This window comes from Medicago truncatula, chromosome 5, assembly GCF_003473485.1.
Source record: "Medicago truncatula cultivar Jemalong A17 chromosome 5, MtrunA17r5.0-ANR, whole genome shotgun sequence".
NCBI classification, from domain to species: Eukaryota; Viridiplantae; Streptophyta; class Magnoliopsida; order Fabales; family Fabaceae; genus Medicago; species Medicago truncatula.
In genome coordinates this window covers 24,101,002-24,114,670 of record NC_053046.1, presented here as the reverse complement: position 1 = coordinate 24,114,670, position 13,669 = coordinate 24,101,002, and the positions used below count along the sequence as shown (strand labels likewise).

Sequence of the window (13,669 nt, the reverse complement as noted above, 5' to 3'; positions counted from 1 at the left end):
TGAGTTGAACCTTAGATGCTTTTGAGTGCCTGAACATGTCTAATAATGATTAGGTAAGAATGTAGGATGAAAATGAACCTGGAATGAAACTTGTGAGGTTCTGACCTGAACTCGCCACGGCGAGCAGAGGCTCTCGCCTCGCGAGTGACCCAGAAAACAGAGTGACTTGTTAGTTTTGCGACCTTTGTTGCACGAGTTGTTGAGGATTAAACCTTTGGGTAGCATTAAGACTTAATGAAGAGGTTAATTATAATATGTGAAGCTGTTTAAGATGTGTTGTTGTTGATTATGATGTGATATAATGTTTTATGCATTACTTGAGAATTATTTGAATATTTAAGATGTTGTTGAATTGCAATTGATATTATTATGTCATGTTGATTTTGTATACTTCCTATGTTGCTGTTGTTATTTAACTAAGCTGAATGAGTCGGTCTAAGTTGTTGAAGAATGATGATGTTCCAAATTATTGGACTAATATAAGAGGTTGTCGAATAGATGCTTAAGAGGTCGAGTCCATGCATTAGCATTCATTGTTGGGGGCTTGATGCCCTGGAGCTTTGTACTCACCACGTTTGAGTATTAGCTCAAATTAGCGATGGGGGCTTGATGCCCTGGAAGTATATTAATACTCAGATAGTGATGGGGGCTTGATGCCCTGTATTGCTACCACATGCATATAAGAGGTCTAAGTTGCATAGTCAAGTTAGAGTCACATTTGTCGAGTCTAAGATGTTTAAGTTACCAAGTTGTAGAAGCTGTGATTCTTTATTTGAACTATTAAAGATGTGATATATGATATATTAATGTCTATGATGAATATTATGATGATTTTAGGTTGTTAAATATAAATGTTGAATTATATGCTTAATATTATTGTTTTGTGAAATCTCACCCCTTCTGCTTGGAAATGTTGCTCTTCGTATGAGTAACTTGCAGGTGATCGTTAGTAGGTTGCTGGTGTTGCTGTCGTGAGTGAGTTATTCCTCACTGAGTCTTAGGATGCTCTGATACGTAACGAGATGGGATCTTTTGTGGCTATTTTCTATTCCTTTACGTATTACTTATGTTTTAATAAGGCCTGCGTGCCAAAGACTTATCTATGTTAATGAATTTAATCCGCTGCAAAGTTTGAATTAATATGTTTTAAGATTTTTGGAAAGATAATTAGTTAATTATCTCATTTATGATTGTAGTATTCCGTTATGTGTCGAATACTCTGATATTTATTATGAAATTTTTATGTTGGGAAAACGGGGTGTTACATCCTTTCCTTCTATTACTCTTTTCAATAAGATAGCAGAGTACAATTGAGACCATGCATGGAAAAATGTCAAACTATATCTTTTCCCCTTCCAAAAGCGTGGTTAACTTCATTTATAGAAAAACATAAAAAAAACTCTCTCATCACTTTTATTAACTAAATACAAGTTCTAAAACTAACCTATGTCATGGATCCTCTTCAACTTAGGCAAAAAGAACAACAGTCAACTTCAAGAAAGAGAAGGAAATTAGTGTTAGAAGGCAAGAAAGTATGTGTGTCTACTAACATTAACACACCAATTTCTAAAGTCAAACCAAAACTCAAAGTCATTAAACCTATTAATTTTAATGAAACAGTGCTTCAACATGAAAATGCAGCAGCAGGAAGAGAAAACAGGAAAAGAATTCTCTACCAAAGTAAGGCACTTGCTGCATCAAAAAAAGTTTGTGTTCATTCTCCTCAACTGCCCAATCCAAAACAATTTAATGGAAGCAGAATCCAACCAGAGGTCGCAGTTCTAAGCAGAGAAAAAAGAAAAAGAATTTTGCAAAATAACAAGTTAGATGTGCCATTAACAGGTCATGCTGAATCTTCATCTATATCCAGACGCTTAAACCGAACCAATGTTGTACACCCACAAAAAGAAAACTCTACTGCTTCCAGAGATAATAGAAAAAGAGTTCTTTCTGAAGAAAAAAAAATTCACCATCTGATTCCATCCATAATACTCCCACTACATCAAAAAAAACCAATGCATACACCACTCCTTTAGCAGATATTTCAAATCGTCAAAATTTGTTCTACCCTAACCAGACTCATGTTAAAAGAACTGTGTCACAGGAAAAATGGACTCAACCCAACGATCAAATTCATAGTAAAATGCCTCGGCATTCTAAGAGTGGGATCAACCTTCTCAGCAAATTTGTAGCTACAGCAAATCCTATTATATTGTCACATGTCGAACCAAATGTTTCAGATGCGAATGCAGAAAGTCCAGAACCTACAATTCCATGTACCAGTTCAGGTTCAACACATGAGTCATTTGAGTCCAATATCTCCTCTGAATCAGACACAGATGAGGACCTTGATTCCGAGGAACACACGGATTCAGATTCAGATTCTGAAGATGATATAGCTGAACAAAATACAAATGCCACAAACATACAAGTAGGAGAACCTGCATTACAAGGTAATATAATCTTCACAAGAGATGTACATTCTTCATTTTATGTTATGCATATCCACTTATTTTCAATTGTAATTTGTTTCTTTATTTAGTAAAATTTTAAGGATGTTATAAATCTCTGTCAATGTTTGTGTTGAAGTTATGTTCTTTTTTTTGTTTTCATCTTTTCAAATTGTGTTGGTTTATGTTTCATATCTATAAACAACTTCAAATTTCCTACCAACATATACTGTATTACACATTTAACATTATAAACAAAATTTATTTCTTATAAAATTAAATTCTCTTATGTTTAATTTCCTTCATTTATTTTAAACCATATAGTCAAATAATAATCACATAATTACTATTTTTTATAGCTAAATAAATTAGGACAATTCGTCTTATTATTGGTTCACTATCTACTTCCGTTATTATAGTATCTAATAATTACATGTTAGTTCATGAACTAACAATTATCTACTTCCAATTATTTTCATGTGTAATTGTAGATTATTTTGATATCGGAGATCCTGATTGCATTTGTCAACAATGTGGAGCAGAAATGTGGTATTTAGAAAGGAAACATAAATCTAAGTTTACAACAACACCTTTATTTCAACTGTGTTGCGGGAATGGAAAAGTCCAACTTCCTCTTCTAAGACAACCTCCTTCTGTACTTCAACATCTACTCTTTGATCATCAATCAGAAGATTCCAAAAATTTCCAGCAAAACACAAGAATGTATAATTCAATGTTTTCATTTAGTTCACCAGGCATGAAATTTGATGATAAGGTTACTAAAGGTAGAGGTCCACCAACCATGAGGATACAAGGACAGACATGTCACCGAATTGGTAGTCTGTTGCCTCCAGATGGAGAACTACCTAAATATGCTCAACTTTACATATATGACACAGAGAATGAGATACAGAACAAAATTAAAGGATTCGAGTATATATTTATAATTAATATAGAATCAAACTTATTATTACATATTGAATAAATACAAATCATAAACCTCTAGATCATTGCATTTCTAACCATACAAAGGATCATTTGCTTTTTTCAACAGGAATACCAAAAATATATCTGAAGACATTGTTGTACGATTGTGCAAAATGTTGGATGAGCATAATGTTCATGCAAAGTCTTTCAGGATGGCACGTGATATCTTAAAGGGAGGACACATGAATGATTTGAAATTAAGACTTATATCGGAAAGTAAATCTGATGATAGGATTTACAATGAACCTACGGTCTCCGAAGTTGCTGCTTTCATAGTAGGTGATGTTGATACTGCCGATAAAAGAGATATCATTTTGCATCAAACTAATGGTCAGCTCCAAATGATTGATGAATTTCATGCTGCATATTTAAGTTACCAGTATCCCTTGATTTTCCCTTATGGTGAAGATGGTTATAGAGATGGTATATTGCATAAGTATAGAGCTGAAGTGATAGTCACAAAAAAAAAAATCGTCTCATTATAAAAGAGTGGTTTTCATTCCGCATTCAAAGCAGGAAAGGAGAGGCTCGGACTCTCCTGTGTAGTAGGAGATTGTTACACCAATTCATGGTTGATGGTTTTACAATGATTGAAGCAGAAAGACTCAATTGGTTGAGGAGAAACCAATCAAAACTAAGAGTTTCCAAATATCATCGGTTGAGTAACAAAACTGCCATTGATGGACAGACATCTCAAAAAAAAAAAAGGTAAGCGGATTGTTCTTCCATCTACCTTTGTTGGAAGCCAAAGATATTTGGATCAGCTCTATTTTGATGGTATGGCTATATCTAGCAATGTTGGTTTCCCAGACATCTTTATCACATTCACTTGCAATCTTAATTGGCCAGAAATTCAAAGGTGTCTCCTAAAGAATAATTTGAAACCTCACGATCGACCTGATATCATATCAAGGATTTTCAAGATGAAATTCGATGCTCTAATGAAGGACTTAACAAAAAATCATATTCTTGGAAAAGTATTGGCATGTAAGTGAAAAATTACATTCACATTTTTTCAATTAACTTTCCATTAATGATATTAATTCATATAACTGATAAACACCATATGTTTTATTATTTTACAGATTTGTATACTATTGAATTTCAAAAGAGAGGGTTGCCACATGCTCACATTCAAATTTTCCTACATCCATCTAGCAAGTATCCAAACCCTGCAGATATCAATCGAATCATTTCGGCTGAAATCCCAAATCCAGAAACTCAGAAAGAGCTGTATCATTTAGTCAAAACTCATATGATACATGGTCCTTGTGGATTATCAAAGCTGTCATCACCTTGCATGAAGAATAACAAATGCTCTAAATTTTTCCCAAAAAATTGGCAAGAAGAGACAATTGTCGACCATGTGGTTTTCCGGTTTATAGGCGAAGAAGTTCAAATGCTCACACTGTTAAAAAATGTGGGATTACCCTTGATAACCGGCATGTTGTACCTTACAACCCTATGTTGTTGTTAAAGTACCAAGCTCATATCAATATGGAGTGGTGTAACCAGCGTACATCAATCAAATACTTATTTAAGTATATCCATAAAGGTTATGATCGTATCAGTGCCCGGGTTGTTCCATGCAATCCTAATCAAGAACTTGAAATTGATGAGATCAAGCAGTATTTAGATTGCAGCACTACAAGAAATTTAGCATTTTGCGACACTTATTGCGACCTTTATGCCCAACTGCCGCAGGTTTTAAGCCAAAAAATATTCAGCGCTTTGTCAATTTCTCAAAAATTCATTTGGCCCAAGTATTTTCGTCTCCCTCTTTCTCAATATCATTCTCCCTCCCACAACTTCAAACCCTAAAACCTAATTTTTTTTTTTCAATCTCACTTTCTCTCAATCTGAAACCTATAGATCTTCATCACTCTCACACTCAATCTCAAGATCTTCATCACTCTCACACTCAATCTCACTTTCCTTTAATATCACTCTTACCCTCGGTTTTGTCAATTTCACCGGCGCTCAATCTCACTCTCACCCTCGGTTCCCTCAATATCACTCTCAATCGACGAAGATTCATCGTTAATCTGACTCTCTCACTACCACCCTCGCCTATCACCACCAATTTGTTCATTTCATCCTCGCCTATCACCCTCAATCGCAGAAATTCAATCAACTCACATTTTTACTAGTTAATTTCTTAATTTGAGTATTTTTTTCTGTTAATTTCTAAATTCTTTTAATTGTGCGTAATTTCTTATTTCAGTTTCGCGATCTCAGTTCTGTGCAATTGGGGTTCTTCGTGGGTTTCACCGTGGTTCACAGTTCTTCAGCTCTCCTACTTCAGTTTATCAAGGTAAAATTTATTAATTTGAATCTTTATTATTGGTACATAAAGAATCAGGACATTACTTGAAATAGAAAGGGCACTTTTGTTTAATGTTGTTTGGATTGTTGGGCTTATAAGGTTTTTGTATTGTTTGAATGATGAAGCTACAAGGATTCTGACAAGATCGAAACGCAACTCAGTATCACTGCAGTGCTGGTTGTGCTTCAATTCAAACTGCTTATGGTATGGTTTTGGTTTTGCTTATGGTATGGTATGGTATAGATTCTATAGAAGCCATTGGGACATAGAGCGTTCTTAGATTATGTGTTAGGAGTTTAAAATGATTTTTGTTATTCTAACTCTCTTACAATTCAGTATTTATAGACTAACTATGACTGTTATTTAATTAACGACAGTTTGACACATGAATGACACGGTAATTGATAAAATACAGAACAACCAATCAAATGAAGCACAACATTCCAATAGTGACAGCCTGCTTGCTTGTATCTTTGTAACTTAACCTATGATATGGAGGGACATACATATATAGCAGCAAATATTGGTAGGTAGTGCTTTTCACTCTTCAAGCACAATTGAGAACGCATCATCCAATATAGGCTCTAAAGTTATAAGGTATGGACAATTCAAAGAATGAATATGTGAATGTGATCCACCTCACATTTTATATCCTTGTTTATGTAGTTTTCAAATTTTGTTTAGAGGACAAATAGGAGAATCCATTCTAAATATTCATGTTTATGCAATTTATAAACATTCACAGTCAATTTTCTTCAACATGGAACTGATTTCGTTAAACACTCACAATCAACTTTAACTGTTGTCTTTCTTATATAGTAAGCTCTTAAATATGAAGGCCCTGAATCCTATTAAAGAATTGTCATGCCTTCTCTTTTTCTCATTCATGCTGGTGAATAATGTTAAGTTTTATTTAATTTGGTTGCTTTGCATATCCTTGCAGGTACAGCAAGATATTTGACGACATCATTTTGGCTAATGATGTCGACTCACTTCTCAGGTTAGTTAGTTAATTAATCAATATGGTTTGTGTTGGTTATTTTTAGAGCAAAAGGTAGTGAAACTTATGCATGATACTATTCTTGAACTCTTGTTGTATCCTTTTTCACCTATACTCCTGGTTTTGCACCTACAGTTTCGTTATGGCAAGTGACAAGATCATGGAATGAAAGATTGTTCTAGAGGTTAGTAACAATATGCATAATGATCTTCTCTTTTCTTAACATTGTTCTAGTTGCTTTATCTTTTAATAGGCTTAGTTATTTTTAATGCAAACTAGTTGATAATTAGTTAAGATTGGCTTAGTTAGTCTGTTACATAACTTACGGTTTTGCTGAGTTGTACTTAATAATACTTGTTTTCTCCATTAGTACCATTAAGTCAGTCTTGGCACATTCTATTGGTTTCATTATCTGAAATAGAATCCATAGGAATTAAGAATGTCTATTTGCAACAAAGTGTTGAAGGAAAGTGGAAAAAAAGAAGTGAAAGTGAGTAGCTTTTGTTGTGAAGTAATGTCTATTAAATTTCAAATGAGAGAGATAATAAACATCCATAGTTACAAGCTTAAATTCTTTCCTGCTTATTTTATGAGTAGCTACTGTGTTTTTATTTTGGAGTGTTGATGCATTTCACGTTGTTCTGTTTCAGCTGTAGGTCTCTTTGACTTTTTCGGATCTGCATTAATATTAAAGGAAGGATCCATATTCTATGGGATTTCAGTTTCACTCATTTAACTCTTCTTTCTCTTTTTTTTTTTTGTCTTCATATTCTTTTGTTCATTTTTTGTTATGTTATCCATTTTTATTTGTTTAGATTGACAAACTGACTTATTATGGACATGGATGAAAGAGCACAAAAGGCAGATTATACACAAAAGAGAAAACTGATGCAAATGAAACTAAGCAGGTGCTTTTGTTTTTTTAATTTTATTTGATTTTGAAAAATACATTATTTTTTGACCTCTTGCTTATATGTATCTCATGAATTTGGTGGTTTCTAGCTTTCTATACAAGTGCATGAATTATTGCATAGTGTGTTTTGGAACAAGGTTAACCCTTGTGATATGTCCATGTTACAGGTTAAGAATGTACCTATTCCAAATGGTGAACCTCAAAAACCATTAGCATGTAGCCAAGTCTCTAACAATAAGACTCTAGGTATGTCACTTGAACCTTTTGTTCTAGATTTTTAGAGTCTTCAATATCAACTTCATCAAAACTATTTGCTGAGTTATAAATTGTCAATTAAATCATAAGCTTTTGTTGTAAGTTAAACCCCACTGAGTGAAGGTCAGACTATACGCAAATGTTGGTTTCTAAGTGTATGATATTAAAACATGATAGCGATTTTTGATGAAGAACATAAAATCTGATTGGTAGGCATGTTTTCTTTTTCAGATCGGAAATCTTATTTCCTTCAAATTTTCTGATGCATTAAAATATGATAGCAATTATTCTGTTTCTAAATGTATGATATCTTTTTCAGGTCATGAAAGTGAAGTTAATTTAGGAGGAGGTTTTAGGGATCTTTCAAAACTTCCAACGCTGTTTCAGAGGTAGTTATTCCCTTCAATTTCATTTTTTAATCATTTTTTGGTTTGTATGTCAAAACTGAACCAGCCGGTTTTATACAAAAACTGGATTTGTTTTGGTGAATTAGTTAAGCTTGTTTTGAACCATTGCATGTATTAAACCAGTCTCAACTTTTGGTTTTGGTTGTAGTCAATTTATGAATCTTCCATTCAAAACTTGTTTTGATTTTGGTGTTGTTTGATTACATAATATATATGTTGAGTATTAATTATTGTTACGTGGCACAATTGATCTTTATATTGATATAAGAGTAGTAGTGTTGAATTGATCTAGTTATGTCCTCTTTTTTCTACTTTTTGCTAGGGGGTATATTATTTGTTGAGAAAACATAGGCCGAGGTTATCAGGTTTCAGTAGTCCTTAAGTAGCACTTTGAGTTGACATAGTTTATCACTTTGAGTTGACATAGTTTATCTGAGCTTAACTCCGTTACAAGGTACCATAGACCTCATAAACCTATCTGATCTAACATAGACAAAAGCAAGTCAAAAAGAAAAGCTTAGTACATTGCAACTTGGAACCAAAGGTAGGTTCTGTTTTGTGAATTAGATTCTTGTCTTATCATTTTTTCTTTCGAATGGAACACAAACTAGAGGACTGTGATAGGTGTTGTGTTGTGTTGTGCTACGGCTGCTGCCTGTTGTGTTGGAGATTTTGCGGGTTTTTGTGGGTCTGCAGGCTGCGTTTTTACAATATGTGCAGTGCAGTTTTTTCTTTGTTGCGTGGGGGCTGTGTCCAGCAGGTTGTGGGGTGATCAATAGGCGTAATTACGGTGGCTGTATTTTGCTTTATTTTTTGGGTCTGTGTTCAGAAACAAACAATAGAAATAAAAATTGATGTAAAATATTCATGGATGTATGGCTATTAGTATTGCTAAGAGTTCTATGTCTTTAGGCAATATGTTTAGTGTGTTTCATATCAGTTGATTGGAATTTCATATTGATTTATAAAGATAATAGAGATGATGACCATTGATTGATTAAATAAGGTGTTTTTTGTAGGTTATATTGGAGGGTTACAACGGTTGAGTATTAGTTGATTCTGCTACAAGTTTGCAAATAAGGTTCATGTAGCAGTGTGTGTGGCAGAAATTCTCCCGAAGTTAGGATACTCAACTGATAAAGATCTTAAAGATGGGAGTCTGTTTCATAAAATCTTATGTTTTCCTTGTTTGATTTTGTAACATTTTTGTGGATTCATATGAATGGGATTTAGATATTTTTAGTTATATATTTATGTATTTTAAGTATTCATTAATATATTTGTTTAGATCGTCAACAAAAATTGCACCATTTAAATTTTTTTTTTTTTTTAAAAACTAAACATTTGCGACTGTTCTGAAGGGTCGCAAGCCCATTTAAATTAAATTAAAGTGCCTACTTTGCGATAGTTGTGAAGGGTCGCAAGTCCCTTCAAAACCTAGTGAAACCTCTACATCTGCGACTGTTTGGAACTGTCGCAGTACCTTTTGCGGCAGTTGGTGCGACTGTTCTCTGAACTGTCGCAAAAGACAGTTGCGACCCCAACATCCGCGTCTGTTGGGGAACTGTCGCAAATGTACATTTGCGACCCTTCTAACAGTCGCAAACTGTTATTTTAAATGTCGCAAAATGCATTTTTTCTTGTAGTGCAGGTATGTTTCTCCAAGTGAAGCAAGTTGGAGAATGTTTTCATTTCCAATTCATGGTAGAAGACCAGCTGTCGAACGCATGTTCTTTCATCTCATTGGCGAAAATCCAGTGGTGTTCGCAGATAATCAGAGAATGGAACATGTTCTTGAAAAACCAAGTGTTACCGAATCAATGTTCACTTCATGGTTTAAAGCAAATGCAAACTATTCAGAAGCGAGGAAGTTGACATACGGTCAATTTGTTTCTAAATTTGTGTATCATAAGAAAAACAGATGTTGGACTCCAAGAAAGAGAGAGTTCACGATTCGCAGATTGATTTGGGTTCCTCCATGTACTGGAGAGTTGTTTTACTTAAGAATGATGCTCACGGTTGTCAAAGGTCCCCTCACCTATGAACAATTAAAAAATGTGGCTGGCGTACAGTTACTTACTTTCAGAGAAGCTTGCTTTGCACTTGGCTTTTTAGGAGATGATCAAGAGTTCATTTCAGCCATTCAAGAGGCCAATAACTGGGGATCAGGTCATGCATTACGATATCTATTTGTCGTGTTGTTATTGTCTAATATCATGGATAGACCTAAGCATGTATGGGAAAAAACATGGCATTGGTTGGCAGATGGAATACTATATATTCAGAGAAGGATAGCAAATAATCCAAGTAAGTTTATACTACAATGTATTTAAGTAATTGAGTTTATAGCTCTATAATTTAATATTCTTCTTAAGTTTATCATATATTGGAACTTTGTTTTCGTGTTACTTTCATAGTAACAATCTATTATTCAAATAGGTTTACAGTTAACAGAAGAAGAATTACAAAATTTAACTCTTCTTGAAATTGAGAAGATTTTGGAACGGAACAGAAGGAGTTTGGCAGATTTCAAAAGATTTTGGAACGGAACAGAAGGAGTTTGGCAGATTTCAAACCTATGCCTTATCCAAAGGATTATATCACAGCTCAATTAGGAAACAGACTTATATACGATGAGAGAAACTATAATGCTCAGAAGTTGAAGCAAGAATTCGACAATCTTTACAAAATGCTTACAGGTGGCAATTTAAATCAAACTTAATATCTTTTTAAATTCTCTTTTTGTCAAATACATGTTGGTACTCAGTAATGAAACTAATTGATATTGTTGTTGTAAATAGATGAACAAAGGATGATATTCAATAAGATAATGAAAGCTGTTGAAGACCAAAAAGGTGGAGTGTTCTTTCTTCATGGATATGGTGGAACAGGAAAGACTTTCATGTGGCAAACTCTTGCCAGTGCATTAAGATGCAAACTGAAAATTGTCTTGACAGTTGCATCAAGTGGTATAACATCACTTCTACTTCCAGGAGGTAGAACTGCTCATTCAAAGTTTAAAATACCTGTTCCAACGGACGACAATTCAACCTGCAATATTGAATTTGATAGTGATCATGCTGAGTTACTACAACAAACAAAATTCATAATATGGGACGAAGCTCCAATGACTCACAAATTTTTCTTTCAGGCTTTAGACAGAACTTTGAAGGATGTTATGAGTGAATACAGTGACTCTGATAAAAATTTTGGTGGCAAAGTTTTTGTTTTTGGTGGCGATTTCCGACATATATTACCTGTCATTCCAAGAAGGAATAGGTCTGAAATTGTTCATGCTTCCATTAATGCTTCAGACATTTGGGACCATTGTCAAGTACTCACTTTAACAAGAAACATGCGTTTAACGTGTGGATGAAGTGTGTAACACCCCGTTTTCCCAATATACAAATTTCTTAAACAATTATCAGAGTAAAAACCATAAACGGGATATCACATAGAAACGTAATCCAAAACAGTTAAATAATGATTTAACCTTCACAAATTATCTTTAACATAGCAGCGGAAAATCATAATCATAATTCGTAAAACGATTTTGGCACGCAGGCCCAACAAGTATCTCAAAAGAGTTTATCAAAACATAAGCAGTTCACGTAAAAGAATGAAGCATGTTATAGCATATAACCCCATCCCGTTACGTATCAGAGCGACCTAGACGACAGAGTGAAGGCAAGGCCAACTCACGAAGCAACTGCACACTAAGCACGATCACCTGCAAGTTACCCATACGAAGGGCAACATTTCCAAGCAGAAGGGGTGAGATTTCATAATAAAATAACATTAATCAATGTAATTGCGAATCATAATTAACATCATAATCATTCCATTATTAACTTTGCATAAATGCTAAACAGTTATCACGTAATCATATATCCAATTCATTATCAACAAGGCATCTTAATCATGACAATGTGACAATGCTCCTAGACTCCTTATATGCATGTGGTACCAATCGTCATCATAAGTATTAATATACTTTAATCGTGCGGAGGACAAAGCTCCTATAAAACGTGCGGAGGACAAAGCTCCTAATTTTCGTGGTGAGGACTAAGCTCAATGATATGCTATGCATGGACTCTTAACAACAAAACACGTAATCAACGTAATCAACATGCATCCAATAATTTGGAGCTAAACTTTATCATATACTTATGCACTTAGTTAAACAACGGAAGCAGCATAAACAAGTCACATATCAAGATGATATTATTATATCAATAGCACATAAATTGCATTATTATCAAACCTTCATATCTTGCATGAATATACAATACATTAGTTCATATTCAATTAATATCAATATAACTTAAACAACTCTACAGGCTGCATTAAACGTCATCACTAGGTCTCATTACCAGTTAGGGGTTCACTCTTGATCAACAAGTGCGACACAGATCGCATAAACACATAAACAAGTTCATCCTGGTTGTACTCGCGAGGCGAGAGTACTTACTCGCCATGGCGAGCACCACTCAACTCCCAAACTAAGCTTGTTCTGGGTTCCCTCTGATCCTACATTCATTCCTAATCAATACTAGGTATGTTCAGGTACTCAAAGGCATACAAGATTCAACTAAAAAGGTCGAAACACGAAATATGACATGCACTCTGCCTAAGCTCGCGAGGCGAGGAAAGGTTGCTCGCCATGGCGAGTTGCACCAAACAACTTGCGAGGCGAAGGAAAGGGGCTCGCGTGGCGAGCGATGAAGATCATCACTCGCGAGGCGAGAATCATCACTCGCCGTGGCGAGCGATGAACAGAAGCATGGGCAGACTAGGGTTTTTCTCAAAAATCCATCACACAACATGGTTCAAAGCCTAATTTTGATTCAATAATCCATCCTAAACATGTTCTAAGGTTAAAGGACGGTTTCTACATCAATCTAAACAAGTTTTACCGTTTGATCATCAATTTTTAGGGTTTTGACCTAATTCCAAAACTTCTCTAAATCAATCCTAACTTTGTCAACTAATCATCAGAATTACAGTAATTAACATTATTGAATTATTAGTCTCACCCTTACCTTGTATGAAGAAAATCGCAGCACTCTACCTTGGTTCCTCTAGACTTGGCTTTTTCTCCCTTTTTCCAAAAGTTTTCACGTACAAAGAGTTTCTAAAATATTAGGTCCTCTCCTATTTATATCTCTTCCAAATTACTTATCTTATCTCACTTCCACCCCCAAAACTATCTAAAATATCAAAACAGCCCTCAACTAAATATTTTTCAAATCTTTATTTTATTTAACAATAAAATAATTCTCATATCCTTATCAAATCCTCCAAAACTCATAACTTAACACGTCATCAATC

At 34.5% G+C, this 13,669-nt stretch overlaps 1 protein-coding gene and 2 long non-coding RNA genes across 3 annotated transcripts; all 3 read left to right on the top strand.

Moving 5' to 3' along the window:
- The first annotated feature begins 5,115 nt into the window (after positions 1-5,115).
- LOC112421818 (uncharacterized) lies at positions 5,116-6,981 on the top strand. Its single transcript, XR_003012129.2, has 4 exons — positions 5,116-5,751; positions 6,294-6,360; positions 6,707-6,763; positions 6,899-6,981. It is a non-coding gene; the product is annotated as an uncharacterized lncRNA (long non-coding RNA).
- A 749-nt stretch (positions 6,982-7,730) lies between these two features.
- LOC112421774 (uncharacterized) lies at positions 7,731-9,665 on the top strand. Its single transcript, XR_003012004.2, has 3 exons — positions 7,731-7,922; positions 8,251-8,320; positions 9,358-9,665. It is a non-coding gene; the product is annotated as an uncharacterized lncRNA (long non-coding RNA).
- Positions 9,666-10,020: 355 nt separating this feature from the next.
- LOC11430106 (uncharacterized) lies at positions 10,021-11,714 on the top strand. Its single transcript, XM_003614386.2, has 3 exons — positions 10,021-10,645; positions 10,834-11,037; positions 11,140-11,714. Exons 1-3 carry the CDS (start codon positions 10,021-10,023, stop codon positions 11,712-11,714), a joined length of 1,404 nt encoding a protein of 467 aa, XP_003614434.2.
- Positions 11,715-13,669: the final 1,955 nt, after the last annotated feature.